Consider the following 19,151-nt stretch of genomic DNA (forward strand, 5'->3'; position numbering starts at 1 on the left):
AAGAAGAAATGCATTCACACACATATACAGCTCTTGCATAGAATTACCTCAACAAAAACTAAGGACTTGTAATAAAAAAACAAGGTTGGCACAACTAAGTTGTTGTTTTTTTTCTTTTCCAAAAACCATTCATTCATAATTTATTAACTTAATCATTATCATTAATTTGCTTTAGGTACAGTATAAGTCATTTCTTATCTCAATTAATTGTCACTATCTCAATTTTAAATGCAGATTTTGACATAAATATAAACAAACAAACAAACGAATAAAGATTTAAAAAATATATAATTAATTCATCAGCCCTGTCTTATGCCTCAAGACTGCAGTTCAGAGAGTCGCCTGTAGGTGTCCCTCTCTACACTGTTGATATGGCAACAAATGCAGCGACAAGTGTAGCGTTGTAATTGCCGACCCCGAGCCTTGAATTCAGCAGGTTTTTTTGGAATGAACCTCATTGGATCGTCGAAGTGCTTTGGTCACAGGCAGTGAGAGTGACTGACACACATCAGCATAGCAAGCATAGAGCAGGCCTCGTACCAAAATGAATGTTGGGATAGTATAGTAACCTTTTTTCTCTTTTCTCAGTTTTCCTCGAGTCATTTCTTTTCAATGCTTTTGTCATATTCCTTTTAGATACAACTTGGGAGCGTGACCTTTAGTTAACAAACAAGTATTTTGACACATTGTGGTTTGGTGTGAATCGTAAACAAATATTCCGGACAGAGACATGATAGTGATATCTGAACAATCACACCAATATTAATGTATCTTTGAAAAAAACAAAAAAAAGACTAAATGAATTGAACCTAGCGACACCAACAGTTGGCATGTATAACATTCCTTATGGCATTTCCCTCGACCTGATGTTAGCACCCATAATTATAATTATAGGCCTGTATATCACAATATATTCTCCTGTATGATCCTACTTTCTCCACGCAGCCTTGCATGCAGCTCACAGAGAGACGGGGACAGAGAGAGATACAGAGAGAGACAAGATCGTTGTGAAAGTGTATGCTATCTGACCTTCGATGCTTCTTTAAATCGATCAGCCATGTGTTCATAGCCACAGTAACACTGCGATCTGCTGTAGGAAACGGAACGGTTTGAGGTCCACAGTCACGTATTAAACCAGCTACAGAGTCTGTACAACGCTCTGGAAAACAGTAGCCTTCTGGATTGTCGCTGCGCCACCCATAGAGAGAGACAGTGAGTATGTCTATATGTTGAATCTAATAGTTATAATAGTTAATTATAATATATGTTTTCCATCTTGATAGACACGGACAATAATCTTTGCAGAGGACAGCTCCTACTTAGAATCTGTGTTTGGACATAGAATGTATCGGATAGTATCTTTTATACGTCTCACACTAGACTCTATGTGAAACACATATAGAATAGAATATATTTATATGTTTGATATGTACACATTTGAAACAATTCACATTATTTTCATGCCATGGTCAACCGTCTGGGTTGTAGTATCTATCATACACTGGACGGACGTTAGGGCATTCCTTCACAATCAGACATTGAAAAACCTTCCTGAAGCCATACCAACAGTACACCACAATCATCACTATTCAGAGGACACACATAGAACCAACATTTGAAACGTATTTTCAAAGATCAACGTCTTTGTGATCATAGAAATATCATATCATTTCTATCTATGATATTTTCCATTGGGAATGCTTTGAGCGACTAGTCCAGTCGCGGTAGGGTCTACTCACAGGTTGGGATGGCCTGTCAGAGAGGGGGGGGCATATGTAGTGAGAGGGACATCGAGTCTCTCAGCTGTATTGCTGCTGAATTCCTATTGGTTGCCTGCTGCGGTGATTTGCATACTAATCGTATTCGAACCAGGACACGGCCAATACGTCTGCAGGCAGTTTCTGCCTTATAAACAGTCTTCGACGTGATTATAAGCCATATTCTGGCCGACAAATCAAAAAGATATCCCTTTGTGCTCCCTGTCTCCATTTTTCATTTTTTTCCTCTCCTCTCCTCGCTTTCATAACAAAATGTGTATATCTGTGAGATGAGTTTGTTGTCCGACCTTTCCTGTTCCTGACCCCCTGGAGATCCCCCGCTCCCCCCAGTCTCTCTTGCTTGATGACGTGATGCCATCATCATCATCATCATCATCATCATCATCATCGTCATCGTCATCGTCATCGTCATCATACTCATCCTCAGAGGTTGCTCTGATTGGTGCTCACAAGCAGCTTGTGCCAGCTCACGACCCTCTTCCTCATGTCCACCTTGTCCAGCCAGATGTAGGCCTCCCCGATCAGAGTCTTCTTCACAAACTTTCCTCCGTTGGACACGAGGAAGAGCTGAGGAAGAGAATCACGTTCCAAAGGTTGGTTATCGACGCCACTTGTTTATGTTGTCTGCTACTTACTGACTGTTTGAGTCTACCAGCAGCTGCTTTTATCCTAGGTGACGTTTTTGAACCTACGGCGTATACATAAGAGGAGCGGGTCGGCCAATAGGAAGCCACCTCTCTGGAAAGGCGTTTTTAGCCAGAAAACACAGACCGCTCCCGTTTTACAGAGTTCAACATCCCCCCGTCTTTAAATGTATTTCAGTCCAAAAGGACACCACGAATGTTCAAGCTTGTGTGAACTAAACAGAAAGGCTTTTAACTGGAAATGTTGAGGTTTACCTACCCTCAAGGGAGCCAGTAGGGATGAGATAGGCTGTGGAGTAACTGGGATAAACCCAGTAGCTTCCTGCTGGGAGCCTGGGGATCTCGGCCTGCTGTGTTTCTCGTGCCACAGGCACGCTAAACTTTACCCCTCAAGGAATATGGAAGCGGTGTCTCCCTGTCACTATTCTGTTATTGGTCTTTGCCATTAATCCACCGTTCAAAATTAATAGGCCCGTCCTCCGTACAACAAACCAGAAGATGTATTCCTAGTATTTGAGTGACCAGTTTCATCTGTAGTGTTGAGTTTAGCGTTGGTTCTAGTTGGTTCACATAGTTATTCTTGATTTTTTTTAAATAAAAATCGAGCTATGTATATTTTTGGTAAATGCATATCTTATGTAAATCGCCATATGTTAATGTTATTTATTCCCAAACATACACCATTTAAAATGCTAATTAGTTTTACCTGATGGCTTATCTTCAATTTTATCTTTTTAATAGCCTCTAGTTAATTAATTTATTTGTTTATTTTTTATCAATGGTGTACAGAATAGGTTTTGCTTTTTTTCATAACATACTGGATATATTGTTCATATATGTTCCCTGTCCTCTCTTTTTTAAGCACCAGGGGGAGCTCTCCCAATGTTCTCTGTACCGTCACCTGCACCTGTACAAATAAAGATCATTCTTTCCTTCATTCATTCATTCATTCATTCATTCACTCACTCATTTTTCTATGATTTCACCGGCCACAAGGCGCTCTCCCGCCCGTCGCCCCCCCCCCCCCCCCCCCCCCCCCCCGGGGTTGAGGAGGTGTGCAGGTGGGGTGTACCTGTATGGAGTGTCCTGTGGGGTTGAGCGGGAAGCGGAAGGTCTCGTTGAAGGAGGGCTCCCGGTCGTGCCTGCAGACCCTGGTCTTCTTCTTGATGATCCTCTTCTGTGTGGCCACGTTCACCACGTACAGCTTCACGTACAGGTCTGCACACACACCGTGTTAATGACACGCTCATCAGGGACACGCACACCCACACACAATGACACACGCATGCACGTACATGTGCACACACTCATGCAAACACACACAAACCCATGCATGCACATTTGCACACACACACACACACACACACACACACACACACACACACACACACACACACACACACACACACACACACACACACACACACACACACACACACACACACACACACACACTGACCAGGGAGGTGATCCGGGCTCTTGAACTTGTAGGTGATGTTCCTGCACTGGAGCACCTCCAAGACCAGCTGGTCTCCGTCGGTCTTAACCTCCTTCTTCAGAGCCACCTTGATCTCCCCCATCATCTGGGTTTTACCGCCTGAATGGGTTCACACCGAGGGCCAGGTTACACAGGGAGGGCCAGAAGAGCAGGGGGAGGGAGCGAGGGGGAATGCTAACCATGGCTTAGCTCTGTCCTGAATGGGTTCACACCGAGGGCCAGGTTACACAGGGAGGGCCAGAAGAGCAGGGGGAGGGAGCGAGGGGGAATGCTAACCATGGTTTAGCTCTGTCCTGAATGGGTTCACACCGAGGGGCAGGTTACACAGGGAGGGCCAGAAGAGCAGGGGGAGGGAGCGAGGGGGAATGCTAACCATGGTTTAGCTCTGTCCTGAATGGGTTCACACCGAGGGGCAGGTTACACAGGGAGGGCCAGAAGAGCAGGGGGAGGGAGCGAGGGGGAATGCTAACCATGGTTTAGCTCTGTCCTGAATGGAGAGATAGCAGGCTCTCTGGACCTAATTAGAAGACAGGTGATTAAGCAGCAGCTGTTATCATGTTTACTGATCACCTGCCTTCTCTTTTAAGGAAAGCCAACCCCCTGACCCAGCTCTTAATCAAATGCTTTCAGGGCTTTTTCATGCTTTCGCCCCTTCAAATCATACTTCTTATCGCATCGCTTGACCAAGTGACCATACCAGTCAATCACGGGTCATGCATGCAGTAGCGTGTGTTTGGCCTATAGAGGGAGTTCTCTACTAGCAAACTGAGCAGTGTTGGGGTTTGGTTCGCCTGTAGGAGACCAGAGAGAACAAGAGAGAAAACCATCTGAAAAGAGACTGAAAATAAGGTGCTTTGAGAGCTGCTTAATAAGAGTCTGTAGTAGTTGACTCATACTTTTCAGTATCCCTCATATTTACCTGACATTTTAAAAAAGTGCTAGGAGAATATTGAGTATTCTCATGAGATACCTGATATTATAGCCTCTGCACTTGATCTAGCCTCTGCACTCCACTATGTTTTAAATATTTAACAACTACACAAGGTTTTTCTTTCAAATGCAAAGCTTGACAGCCCCAACCTTCTCCTTGTATTGGTTATAAGGTAATTTCTAAAAATATTGAGATAATCATACATATTTTGTATGTTTTAATGTTTTAATGATTAGCAGTTTTAGCAGTTTTAACGATTAGCAGGCTACTCATGTCTGCACGTGTATGTGTCTGCGCGTGTTTTCACACGGAGTAGTGCACGCGTGCATGTGTTTGTGTCTGCCAAGCCATGGAATACAGTGTCCTGTGAGGCTTTGTTGTGAGCTGAAATGGGAGATGAAACTGCTTGTCATTGGAGCTACGTGACCGAAACATGCGCTGAGTACTGAGAACGAATACACTATGACACCTCGTCGTTTCTCAATATGCAACGCTGCTCCGGTATCATCAGGCTGCATGAATTATTGTTCATTGTGTGACCGCGCAATACACACTTTGCGGCAGAGCCGTACGTCTGAGTATATTGGGCATCAACACCAAGATACAACCTGAAAAAAACAGTGAGAGAATCAAACCTTATCCGGAACAGAAATAAACAGAACAAGATAATTGGAGTTCAAAAATGCGTTCGGGTTGTGAGCAGTCGAAATGTTGTTATTTTGCTATCTTGTTCTTCATGCTATTTTTTTCTTCATGTTTTTTACTGAAGTTATCGTTGCTATATATAGTATTGAATTTGTTTCCTAGCAGGGAAAAAATGAAGGCAAATGCTAAGATTCTGTATTTGTTTGCCACTAGTCCTCCAGCCTCTTCGTTTGTGGTTCTTCTGCAGTAATCGATGCTTTGGTCTCAGCATCACTTGAGACCAAAACGATGCTTTGGTCTCGAGTATCTGCTACGTCAATTTAGGTAAATCTTAGTATAAATCTTTTGGAACTTAATACAATCCAACAATAAATGTGCGAGGGCAGAGATTTTCCTCCCCTGAACTAGACAAGCTATTGAATTATGGATGATGGGCTTTTCTTGTTACACACCCACTTGTGGTGTAACTCATATTGGAATGCATGTGCTTTATCTTAATGAATTACATTACTCGTAGGGTAGGTGGTGTATGCAATCTGCCTTTGGAATAAGTTACGTAAAAAGCCTGAGTCAGAAAACGAATACTATTAAATAGATACTATTAAAGATAGTAAAAGACTAGACTACTGTCGATCCTGATACTCCGCTGTTTCCTTTATAACCTTCCTATGGTGTTCAAGTGATGCAGGCCAACAACTGTTGCTGCGTTTCAACTCGGGCCGGGGATTAATACATGTGACTTTCGCGATTCTTTGTTTCCGTAAGACATTTATCATCAGGTTGATAAATATACGACAATTTTTAGTTTTAAAGCCTCAAGGTTTTGATTGGTCCAGAGCCTCAACAGTGAACCCAACGGTTTCAGACGCTGAAGTAGCTCGTCCTCAGGCTCAGTCCCCATGGCTCCTCTCCTCATGCCTGACCACTGATCCAGCCACATCCTTCATCATGTGGACAGGGAGCTTCGAACAGAGCCGCTGTCTAAGGCAAACGTATCACACTTACCTTCATTTTCTAGAGTGTCGAGCCGGTGGTCGTCCGTGTCGTTGGTAATGGTCTTACCGCTGTTCAGATTAGGAAAAAGGGGAAGAGAACAACCATTGGAATCTCTCCATCAGAAGCCAGTGGGAACGCATTGCAGGGCGCTTCAGAACTGCAGGACTTACATCCGCGGCACCTGGAAGATGGCGCTGTCCATGCCAGTGCCCGCGGCGTCCTCTCTGTCCAGGGTGCCGTACCCGTCCCCTACCAGGCTGGGGGCGGACAGAACTACAGACCCCGAGACGTCTCCCAGACGGTGGCCCGGCCCTGCAGAGGCAAGGGGACGGAACGCCTTCAGGACCATAGCACCAGGTCATGATACAGCGTGCACATTGTTCTGAGATACAGCTACTATCTGAGATATCTTTTAGGACTGTCCTAAAGGTCTTTTCTTTAGTTTTTCACACTACTGAGGACTCATAAAGACTCTTATTTAGCTATATATTACAGCTATTACAGCTTTTTTTGTTTGTGTGAATAAGACTTTTGTTTGTTGTTGAAATGATCTGTTTTGTCAATCTGTTGAATCTGTCTCCATATTATGGTGTATATTATGTTCTTTTTTCGTTAAAGAAAGAGGATAATGAAGCAATATTTTAATAATTATTTGTATTATAAAGAAGAGGGGAGGAGGATTTGAATTGCAATAGAGGCCGTGGCGAGAGGCCGAGCAGAGAGCTTGATTCTGATTGGCTGAGTCAAGGATGGCGGGTGTCTGTCCTTCCTCGTGAAAACAATGCCAAATTTGAAGGTGAAGGAAAAAGGAGTGGCCGTTTGGATGTGTGTGTAAGCGTGTGTGTGGGGGGGCGTGGGGTTTGTCCCTGTGTCTCACGGTTCACTGGGGGATCATGCATTATTCTGCGCATGTACTCACACAGACGGAGCCGGGAGGTTCAAACCAGCATGCTAAACACGTGTCATTACACCGGGGCTGAGCCACTCTGACAGGACGTTCTAGGTGTTGTACCGGTCGGACCGCACACACACAGGGTTTAAGGGGATATTGTATCTGTGCATACTGACAGTGTTTAAGGGGACCTTTTATCTGTACATACTGACAGTGTTTAAGGGGACCTTTTATCTGTACATACTGACAGTGTTTAAGGGGACACTGTATCTGTACATAATGGCAAAGTTCAAGGTTTTATTTTTACTGTTTCCGTATTTTCCTCTTGTGTGTTCCGTAAGAACACACAAGAGGAAAATAAATTGAGAGCAATACGATTCTGGGGAATGCTTACTTTTTAAACATTTAAACATACCCCTGGAGAACCAAATAGGGATGAGTATGCGTCCAAGACATCTGTGTCCACGATGTGACATAAAATTATTAAAGCATCAAAGTAAAGACCATAATTATAATATTTAGAGGGATTCTAAAATCTAATGCCATCACTTCTTATTTGAATGTTTTTTTCAAGATTTGTATAAACAACCATATAACAGTACTGGATGAAACACAATAGTATATTTTTTAGACACACCAGTTTAGTTGTCTTTTTTAGCCAACGGCAGAAGGATCCACATTGAGGAGAAGGGAGGGGTCAATTCCGTCTGAAATATTTTTCCTGTCTATAAATCTGGCGACCTATATAGTGAAAACTAGCGCACACAAATCTGTGTGCAATGGGCGTACCTTTACAGAGCCCTACTAATCATATGACGGTCTGGCACTAACAGGTCCTTTATGCAAACGAGCCGTCAGCAGGGTGACGACCGACGCGTGTCGACTGGTTCATGCAGCCGATACGTAGTCAGTACCCGGGATCTCCGGCCCATGCTGAGCCTACGATGTCCCCCTACACCTATCCCCCGACCAACGTGACTGTGTGTCCTGCTCAGAGCACAGCGAGCAGGGGAACCCGTGAAGCGAGATCGGACCCGGCCGAGGACATGCAGGGGGCGACGGCCAGACTGGGCGTGTCCGCAGGGGGGAGGTGTGTCACCCCATGGGGGAGGGGAGGGGAGGGGAGGGGAGGGGAGGGGCGGGGCGGGGCGGGGGGCATTACTTGGTTGGAGGCGGGACTGTTGCACGGCGGCCTCGGCGGCCGCTATGGCGATGCCGGCGTCCTCCAGGTGGGCCTGAGTGACGCTGCTCTTGCTCTGGCTGCGGGACGGCCCGTGGGAGCGTAGCTGGCCCTCCGAGGACGACTTGGAGCTGCCGGGGCTGCTGTGGGACTTCTCCAGGGGGGTCATCAGGATGTCTGAAGGTAGCACAACCACATGGTCACCGCGGGGGGGGGGGGGGGGGGGGGGGGGGACTCGCAGGCCGCTTCCATTTTGGAACTGGTGTCACGACGAGTGAGTGAGAATAATCGCTGTGTTGCTCTGAGCTCAGTCGGGTTTTTTTTGCGTTTTTTAAGTGCAAAGCGCACAAGTATTACGTGAACGTAGCGCGGACGTATGTTCCCCTTCAAAAAGGGCTCAAATCCGTCTATTCTGGAGAACTGTGTTTAATAATATACATGTTTTGCCTCTTCTGTCACTGCTCCAAGGATGTGTTGGTGAACAGCGCCTCTGGATTCTGTTTGTCTCCTACGACAACTGTTTGCCAACGGTGATGACGTATGATTGGAGCGCACACTCAGAAGTTTATTGACTAGACTCACATCAACAAAGTGTAGGTTATATAACAAGCAAATCAAGGAGAGAGTGACGAAATGCAAATAACAGAAGATTCGATAGGGGATTTTAAAGAATTTCGGATTCGATCATTTGGATTTGGATTTGATCGCTAACCGTCAAACCCGAACCCCGAATAATTTTTGAAGAAGACAGAACAGCGGCCAATTCCACTTTGTTCGATTCACAATGTACCATTCTACACGGAACGGGGAATTCAATACAATTTGTTATCGGGGCGGCGTGCATAAGGACTGTAATTACAGCTGCTGGGAAGCGATTAGTTGCGCCGTTTCCATGACAACAGGCTCCATCTCTATGACAACAGAGACTGACCGTTATTCAAATGATCACTTCTGGCACTGAAGCCTGGTATTAACCAGCTGAGCGTTAGAAGAGGAAGGTAAAGTGGACCAAAGTGTGATTACAGGTTAAAGTTGAACAGCAGTTCTAGCGCAGTGGTTTTTTCAGCTGTATGTTTGGGGCGCAACAGTGGGTCCCATCCAGGATTGCATATTGTATTTTCTTCAACAATGCTTGCCTACATGCCTTGTCTGCTTCATTTTGATCATTGAAGACTGAAAATGGACGTACTAAAATTGATTAACAAAAATATTTAGATGTTAGAGCTGGGGTAGGCAATTTATTTATTTTTATGATTTTTTTAATAATTTTTTATGTATATCTATATATTTTTTCATATATGTTGAAATTCTTTGTCGATCCCGACATGAATCAGTAAAGCAAATGCTGAGACAAAACAAAGAATAACTATCTTGTATCCGCGCCTGTCACAGACTGTGAATGAAATGATTGGACGGCCTACTGGTCGGTCAACCTACCTACCTGGCTACCTGCTCGCACCGTGCCGTCATTCGGAATGACCGGAGTCTTCCACATTCCTAGCAGACCTATTGCATAAACTAGTGAGCCAATCACGTGTTTCGGGGGAGTGGCTTTGAAGGGATCCTGAAGATTCTTTCGGTGGTATACTTTCAAAATCTAGCTTCTCTGGCTTGTCTCTCTAATTTACTTTCTGTTACTCAAGAGATCTCCCTTTCATGACATGCTAATGACGATGTACCGCTGTTTGGCAGGTCCTGGGCCACTGTAACCTCCACATGGGGGAGGGTGCTGGCCTGTTATAAAGCAGCGCCTCACCTTTGGCTGGGTCTGGGAAGATCCCGTGGCTTCTGCTCTTGATCACAGAGTTCTTGGGGGACTCTTGGCCACCGTCTCCCTGTCCCTGGTCACGGTGGCTGTGGGTCATACCATGGCCGGGCCCCCCCATCATCATCCCGGGGCCCAGGGACATATGCCCCATGGGCTGGCCGGCCCCGGACCCCGGGGGGTCCTGGGTGGAGTGGTGGTGCTGCTGGACTCTGTTCGGCTCCACGCTCTCGCTCTGCTCCATCAGGGCCAACCAGCGGGGCGTGTTGTCCAGCTGAGCAGTGTTCGAGAGGTCGATCATCACCTGACGCACACACAGGCACACACACACACACACACACACACACACACACACACACACACACACACACAGGCACACACACACACACACACACACACACACACACACACACACACACACACACACACAGAAAGACATCACACCTAGCATTAACGCCCGGGTATGGTATACCTGGAACGGGGAACATGGTGTATGTTCGCACAGGTGAAATAGCAGGTTTACGATAAAAATAACTGGTGTATTGGGTTTCTGTAGTTGCACCATGCGCATGGGCTATGTTGAAATGATCAAACTTTACGAACACGTCACTCAAAAAAATGTCGTTGTGTAGTTTGGTATCCGTGAAATATTTGCTAATGCGGCCCACTTTCTTTTCTTTTTTTTCAGATTAACCGGTTGCCGAGACTGTGAGGGATGCATCATTTTGTGAATGGTCAAGCAGGGAACACAAGGACCAAGAGATGGTAGGAAACTGCTGGTGTGGCTCCATCAAAAGAGCAACCCACACATCGCAGTCACTGTATTGTACCCTTTCAAAAACTGCGCAATTTGACAGCAATTTGTCAGCTAAACAAGCCAATTGTGATTTTTTTGACTCTCTGTTTCTCTAAGTTTATCTGGGCCTTAGAGAAAGAGAGAGTCAATGAGCTAGAGAGAGGAAGAGAGGAAGACAGAAACCGAGCGAGAGAGAGAGAGAGAGCAAGAGAGAGAGAGAGAGAGAGAGAGAGAGACAGAGAGAGAGAGAGAGAGAGAGAGAGAGAGAGAGAGAGAGAGAGAGAGAGAGAGAGAGAGAGACTGAGACTGATACTGAGACTGAGACAGACAGTGAAAGCAGCAAACGACTTGCCTTAATTGATACCGAGAAGCTATGAAATGCAAGCAAAACCTGAGTAAGTTGTTTTCTGTTGGTGAGCCCAGGTCCCAAGGCCAAGTCTGAGAAGGGGATTTCTTAGAGGACCACAGTAAAATGAGTGGATATGGGTTTAAGGACTTAACGACGTCAAACCTAAGCTACACAAGTTTAGCACTCCACACAGGGGATAAGTGTTTCTCTCTCTGTATAACAGTAGAGTCATGACAGAGATGCTTACGCAGGGAATAGATGCTTCCCTTGTAAAGGGAACTGTTGAGCTTATGAGGTTGTTGAGAGAGAGAGAGAGAGAGAGAGAGAGAGAGAGAGAGAGAGAGAGAGAGAGAGAGAGAGAGAGAGAGAGAGAGAGAGACCATAAGTCTTCAGGCCGCAGCAGGTAAAAGTCTAGGGGTTTGATTTCAAATCGACTCACTTCGCCCAGGAAGTCATTGGAGGACGATCTGCCATAGTCCCACACTGTGACTTCCAACGTTTTCTTCTTCAACTGCAGCAGTAAAAAAAGAGATTAGGATTTAATCAAGTTAATAACCTCAAGTGTCATTAATCGCTTATCACATAAAATACAGTTGATTGAATAAATAATACATTTGATAATAATACATTTAATGGTTTTGTGTTTGCGTGTGAATGTGCCTTTATGTTTATGTGTGTGAAACCATAATTGATCCCTTTTAAATTATTGTTCTGTACCGTGTTAATTACTGCAAAGAAATTATAGATGTAAAAAAGATCTATTACAAATCTAATACCAGCTACAATTATGGCAAATACGACTCTGTTAAAGTATATGCCTGTGCATAGGTATGTGTGAGTGTACATGCGCAATGTATGTCTGTATGCAAAAGCCCATATCGATACAGTATATATATCAATGCGTGTTTGTGCATATATATCTGTCATGTGTGTTTGGTTGTGTATTGCGTGTGTGTGTGTGTGTGTGTGTGTGTGTGTGTGTGTGTGTGTGTGTGTGTGTGTGTGTGTGTGTGTGTGTGTGTGTGTGTGTGTGTGTGTGTTGGTGTTTATGCTTGTGTGTGTGTACATGGGAAGGAATGGTTAATCTCAATGGATCAGCAAGGGGCCAGAGACTGAGCAGCGGAGCAGCATCTAAACTTCGGCCTTGGCCAGCGGGGGGGGGGGGGTGCAGCATGCCTGCACCGAGCCCCACCAGCCCTCCACGACGTGGCCCCCCAGCCCCGGCTCTCAACCCTCAGCCCGGTGGTTAGAATCAGGGTGCGACCACCGGGAGGCACAAGGATCTGTTCTCCGTCGCAAGAGCCGACGTTAAATCTACAGTCGAAACACTTACAGAGACACCTCCCCCACACACACACACACTAACACAGATACAGATACACACGTTCACAGAAGCCCCTGCACACACATACATAAACATACACGCACACACACACAAACACACACACACACGCACACACACACACACACAAACAGATACGCACGTTCACAGAAGGCCCTACACAGACACACACAAACATACACACACACCTATACGCATACTGCGGTAGAATGAGAAATGCATAACCCTGACATATCAATTGACACTCTCCGTGTAAATGTTGTCTTTCTAATGTCCTTATTGTTGTTATACTGTTGTCTGCTGTTGACTGGCAACATGGGGACACTCAGCCCAGCCCTGAAGAGCATGAAGTCCACACTGTGTGTGTGTACGTGTGTGTGGGTACATCCTGGTCCATGATGAGGCCACGCGTACCTGCTCCAGGTGGATGTTCTTGTAGATGACTGTCTGGTTCCATTCAGGGTTCAGGGTCTTCTGGGCATACTTGGTCCGCCTCTTGTTCTCATCACTGCGGCAGTCAGAAGATTACAACGGTTGGTGGCCATCCAACGACAGGTCACAAGCTGTACGTGCATGCCCATCACTACGGCTAATGGTCACCACACCACACCACACTACGGAGTCACTATGTGTTGAACGCCCATCACTTTGACTAATGGTCACCACACCACACCACACTATGAAGTCACTATGTGTTGAATGGTGGATGTTGAATTAAAATGACTCTCAAGACCTGCCGGGGAGAACGGAAACAAGTAAATACGGAGGAAAAAAAAGATGAAACCAACTGAGATATGACTTCAGTTTTTAAGAAGAAGCTGGTCCTATTTGCTCGGATCAGGCTACAGCTGACGACGTGAACAACAACAAACACATCGCTCGACTGGAACCAATAAATAAGTAAATGAAGAAAACAGTGGAGATGAGTGCAAAGAGACACACACGGACAACAAAGAAGCACACAGAGCCATAGGAGCGGGAGGAGACAGTCATTATGGGATGGAGCATGACATGGATAGAAAGGGAGCCAGGGTGGGAGGGAAGGGGGGGAGACGAGGGGAGGGAGGGGGGGGGGGGGGGGAGGGAGGGGAGCATAAAGACAGAGAAGGTAGAAAGGAAAAGTAAAACCAGGACTAAAAGGAAGGGTTAGGAGCAGGGCAACACTACCTTGCATTCTGGACAACCATGACTTGTCTGAGGCGGTACGGAGAGGGGGGTAAGGAGAGTGGATATCACAAATAAGAAAGAGAAGCAAAACATACTCAAAAGAGACAAGAAAATAAAACCGTACAGAGGAACACGAAGGAGTCAACGGGACGGACGGTAAAGAACACCCCCCCCCCACCCCCCCTGTTTGGTGTCAAAGCAGAGTGAGACACCAGATTAAAATGAATTAAACACAGGTCGTAAAGGGTTGTACAATTCACACAGATACATTTAACAGTCCAAACAAAACATTGAACACTGGTATAGTTGGCCGGTGTTAATCATAGCACTTGGGGACACAATTATGGCTATGAATGAAGCAGAGAGAGCGAGAGTGAGAGTGCGCTGGTTCGACTGGGCGCTAGGACTGCTCCCCACAGGTACGGAGCCTGAAGGAGGAGAGCTCACATCATCTCATAAACAGCTCTGATAGGACTATTAGCTGAGAGCAGATGCAGTTAGGGAGAACATTAACCCTGTATTGATTCCCTCTCTCCTTGCTGTTCACAATGCTCTTAAAAGGAGCCTAATGTAATTCAGCAGAGGATTACAGCGAGGCCGATATATGGATACCGGACAGTGCTGGGCACAGGACCATACGAGTCAGTCCCCTGGGTTCTGGTCTATTGTTAGAACCACAGGCTCAAAACACGACGCTGTGTTGACCAGACAGATACAGAGAGGAAAGACGGAAAGACAGACAGGCCGACAGTGAGACAGATAACGAGACTGACAGAATGATCGATAGACAGAGTGAAAGATATATACATAGAAGATTGATTGAGAGATCGAAATACAGATGGACAGATAAATAGGTAGCCAGACTTTCAGACAGACAGATGGATAGATATAAATGGCAGAAAGATATACAGACAGACAGACAGACAGACAGACAGACAGACAGACAGACAGACAGACAGACAGACAGACAGACAGACAGACAGACAGACAGACAGACAGACAGACAGACAGACAGACAGACAGACAGACAGATTCCATTGGTAGATGGATGAACGGATAGATAGATAGATTGATGATGGATAGATAGATAGATCGATAGATATATAGATAGATAGCTAGACAGACAGCCAGTCAGACAGACTGACAGCCTGACATGGTCGTACCCTCTTCCAGGTAGCAGGTAGACCTTGACGAAGGGATCTGAGTAGCTGTTGCTCTCCCGCTGAACCAGGTTCCTGGCCTGCAGAACGTGGACTATCAGGTTTCCCAGGTTCCTGTCGTAGTTGATCTGGAGCTGCAGGAGGAAGTACCGTAGAACACACTGAAGAAGGACTGGGGAACACTGGCTGAGAGCATTAGAGAGGACCGTAGATAGGACATCACTTGAAGGGGTGCATTGTTTTTATTTACCTGGATTTCTCCAGTGACCAGTTGGGATTGGGTCCTCAACGTCTCAGTTGACTGTAAAACAAACCATTGAATAAGATTCATAATAGAGAGTATGATTTGGATTTCCATAATGATGAAGTCCTAGTAGTAGTAATAACAGTAGTAGTAGTAGTAATAGTAGTCATAGTAGTGGTGGAAGCCCTGAAATAGGATAGCCCCCTCTGAACAAAAGATTCATTCCCCAAAAGGGTTTCAGAGATAACCTTGAGTTGGGTCGCTGCGTGTCTGTGACGCCACTATGGGATATATTTATTGCCAGATAAGTGATGGAGAGCCTGCCATTGCAAAGGCCGAGGGTTAAGGGAGTTTTCACTAGGGCTAAGCCTCGGCAGAGGTGGTCATGTGATTGATGGAATGGGCCTTTATCACAGAGGTGTAATAGTAGGTGGTGAAAAACAACTGTAGCGCATTAACTTTATTAGGGGTCTGTGGGGTCTGCCCGTAATTAACCTCATGAGATTCACCTGTGTTAGCCCCCATTAGACTGTGATGAAGGCTTATTGGCCCCTGACGTCGAATGGTATTTGGAGAAGGCTAAAGATCTGGTGGATATCCATACTTTACTCGCATTTAAACAAACTAATTCTCTCTCTCTCTCTCTCTCTCTCTCTCTCTCTCTCTCTCTCTCTCTCTCTCTCTCTCTCTCTCTCTCTCTCTCTCTCTCTCTCTCTCTCTCTCTCTCTCTCTCTCTCTCTATCAATATTGATAAGCGATCTCTCTCTCTCTCTCTCTCTCTCTCTCGCTCTCTCTCTCTCTCTCGATCAATATTGATAAGTGATCTCTCTCTCTCTCTCTCTCTCTCTCTCTCTCTCTCTCTCTCTCTCTCTCCCTCTCCCTCTCTCTCTCTCTCTCTCTCTCTCTGGTACCTGTTTCCTATGTCTCTTCATCATATCATTGTCATGTTCTACTATAATTGTCCTGTCCCATTCCCCTGATAAACAGCTCGTCCGAGCCAGCCACCCCCATTTGACCCCGGCCCCACTGACAACACGGCTGGTTCTACTGCCTACACGGTACCCACTGGAATGCCTTCAGAGGATACATTTTAAAACTCTTTTTAGGACGTCTTTTGGTTTCAGACAAGATCGTTTCAGACAGGTACGGAAGCAGGAGGTTAATGTGATAACAAATTAGGATGAATGATGAATCGGCTGGCAAGGACAGCTCCTTACTCCTGCACTCCCCAGCCATCCATCACTAACGCCTGCTCAGTGCCGACATCAGGACCCGATGCCTCCGGGTTTGTTGAATTTACTGGTCACAAATCGACTCACTAGCCACTATGTCTTTAATAAACATGGAATAAGTCATCTGGAATGGAACATCTGGCAGCGATTGTCGTCCTGTCGGGTCCTAGCAGCAGGGATCCCTCCGCGGCCTTCAATCTAACGCTAGGGTTCCTTCTCTTCTTTCTTGCTCTTTCCAGGGCCGGGCAGCGCCGCTGGGCCACGGCCCAGCTGACCCTGAGCCCCCTAAAGGGCAGCCCTCCTCCAGATCTGGTCACGTGTGTGTAACCGCTCATCCCAAAGACCCTAACTTGGCTTGCTGGCGTGTTAAGTGCCCTGACCTTGGCGTTGTGGCGCTGCTTCTTGCTGATGGCGGGAGAGCCCGGCTGGCCGGGGCTGGGCACGCCGCTGGACGCGGCCGACCCGGGACCCGAGTGCAGCAGCGTGGAGCGCTCCAGGGCGGAGAGCACGCCCAGCCCCCCCTGGCTCTGGGGCCCTGCTCCGGCCACGCCCGGGAACTGCTGCAGGGACACCTTCTGCAGCTCGGCGGCCAACTGCTGGGGGTCCACGCCCGGGGACCGCTGACCGCCTACCAGAGGGAGTGAGGGGACACACGTGAGCATGGACACCGCACGGCGAGGGAATGCTGATCACTGTGCAAGGGCAGTGCATTGCGGCCTTTGCTAAGCTCAGATTCTGGTGTACACACCGGCTTTAAGCATCGCATGGTTATCCAAGGCCTGAGGGTGGTCCGACAGCATGTTGAGGTCACTGTATGGGGGTCATTTACATCATCACCATCATCATCATCATCATCATCATCATCATTACCATCATCATCATCATCATCATCATCATCATCATCATCATCATCATCATCATCATCATCACCATCATCATCATCATCATCATCATTATTATCCTCAGCATCAGCATTATCTACATCACTCCCAGCATCATCATCATCATCATCATATTGTGTGATGTCCTATAATAGCATCACATGCCATATGCTCTCATAATAAGAGAGAGAGGGAGAAAGTGTGAGTGAGAGAGAGAGAGAGAGAAAGTGTGTGAGAGAGAGAGAGAGACAGCGGGAGAGAGAGAGGGAGCGAGAGAGCGAGAGAAAGAGAAAGTGTGTGAGAGAGAGAGACAGAGGGAGAGAGAGAGAGAGAGAGCGAGAGAGCGAGAGAAAGACAGAGAGAGAGAGAGAGAGTGAGAATGTGTGTGAGAGAGAGAGACAGAGAGGGAAGGCTGGGAGAGGGCAGGTGTGTGTAGGTCCTTAAGACTTGCAGAGCGGAGGAATGAGAGTGATGACAGCTGTGACTCACAGGCGGACGCAGAGCTCCGCCTCTGCACATGGCTGGCCCATAATGCATTGCACCTCCTCATACGTCTTCCCCATCAGAGGGACGCCATTCCACTCCAACACCTGCATTCCTGTTGTGAGGGGGGCAGGGAAGCAAAACAGAGACAGGCAAACGGAGACGTTAATTCCCAGACACATATGTCACACATTTTGTCACCGTACCTCGCCCCATTAAATGTCTTGTTTTAATGTTGGCTATCAACGACCAACACATTGTAAGCACATAAAGCAGAGGGCTTTACCAAGCAAGCTGTAACGGTAACTCCATTGGCCTTAATCACAGAGCAGCCATCTTTAATCCAAATGCTAGCTGGGTGGGGGGGACTGAGGTTGGTGTCCCGTATTCTGTGCCCCCCAGCCAGCTAGCACTCAGAACCAAGATGGCCACAGACACACACACAGACTCTGTGATTTGCTACATCGGCAAATGCATTGATGACGTCGTGCCGCGGATCACTGTACGGACATTTCCCAATCAGAAGCCCTGGGTTAATGGAGAAGTTCGAGCCAAACTTTAGGCAGTGACTGCCGCCTACAGCTCAGGTGATTTGGAGGAGTACAGCAAGTCCAGGTATGCACTCCGGAGAGCTATTAACAGTGCTCAGAGACAATACCGGGACAGAATGCAGTCCAACTTTGAGGGCTCCAACTCAGGACACATGTGGAGCGGACTCAGAACAATAACAGACTGTCAAGGGACGAGTGTGACTGAGGAAGTGTCTCCATCTCTTCCAGATGACCTTAACACCTACCTTGCATGTTTTGAGAGCTACTCTCTGGCTCAGCAAGTACAGATGGACCAGGACCCCTGCACCCTCACCCTCCACCCTGAGTGCTGTTCATTGACTACAGTTCAGCATTCAACACCATTGTGCCCTCCAAGCTCGCTGTGAAGCTCAGGGACCTCGGGCTCAACACCGCCCTTTGTGACTGGATCCTGAGCTTCCTGACGGGCAGACCCCAGGCAGTGTGGAGAGGGAACGCCACATCCTCCACCCTGACTCTCAACACCGGCGCACCACAGGGCTGCGTGCTCAGCCCTCTCCTCTACTCCCTGTTCACACATGACTGCGTGGCCAGTGGCCACACACAGCTCCAACATCATCGCCAAGTTTGCTGACGAC

At 46.8% G+C, this 19,151-nt stretch overlaps 1 protein-coding gene across 1 annotated transcript in view; it reads right to left on the reverse strand.

Moving 5' to 3' along the window:
* Nucleotides 1-2,109: 2,109 nt before the first annotated feature.
* pclob (piccolo presynaptic cytomatrix protein b) overlaps nt 2,110-19,151 on the reverse strand; it is a 62,510-nt gene continuing 45,468 nt past the window's right edge. The window contains exons 27-40 of the mRNA XM_056598689.1: nt 17,990-18,098; nt 17,368-17,429; nt 17,000-17,247; nt 15,394-15,444; nt 15,147-15,277; nt 13,231-13,324; nt 11,914-11,985; nt 10,321-10,633; nt 8,547-8,741; nt 6,663-6,804; nt 6,502-6,560; nt 3,882-4,019; nt 3,495-3,640; nt 2,110-2,345 (exon numbers count right to left, since the gene is read on the reverse strand). Of these exons, the coding sequence (XP_056454664.1) occupies nt 2,202-2,345; nt 3,495-3,640; nt 3,882-4,019; nt 6,502-6,560; nt 6,663-6,804; nt 8,547-8,741; nt 10,321-10,633; nt 11,914-11,985; nt 13,231-13,324; nt 15,147-15,277; nt 15,394-15,444; nt 17,000-17,247; nt 17,368-17,429; nt 17,990-18,098 (1,904 nt within the window). The 3' untranslated portion in view covers nt 2,110-2,201. The remainder of the gene's footprint in view (nt 2,346-3,494; nt 3,641-3,881; nt 4,020-6,501; nt 6,561-6,662; nt 6,805-8,546; nt 8,742-10,320; nt 10,634-11,913; nt 11,986-13,230; nt 13,325-15,146; nt 15,278-15,393; nt 15,445-16,999; nt 17,248-17,367; nt 17,430-17,989; nt 18,099-19,151) is intronic.

Source organism: Gadus chalcogrammus, chromosome 9, assembly GCF_026213295.1.
Source record: "Gadus chalcogrammus isolate NIFS_2021 chromosome 9, NIFS_Gcha_1.0, whole genome shotgun sequence".
Classification (NCBI taxonomy): Eukaryota; Metazoa; Chordata; class Actinopteri; order Gadiformes; family Gadidae; genus Gadus; species Gadus chalcogrammus.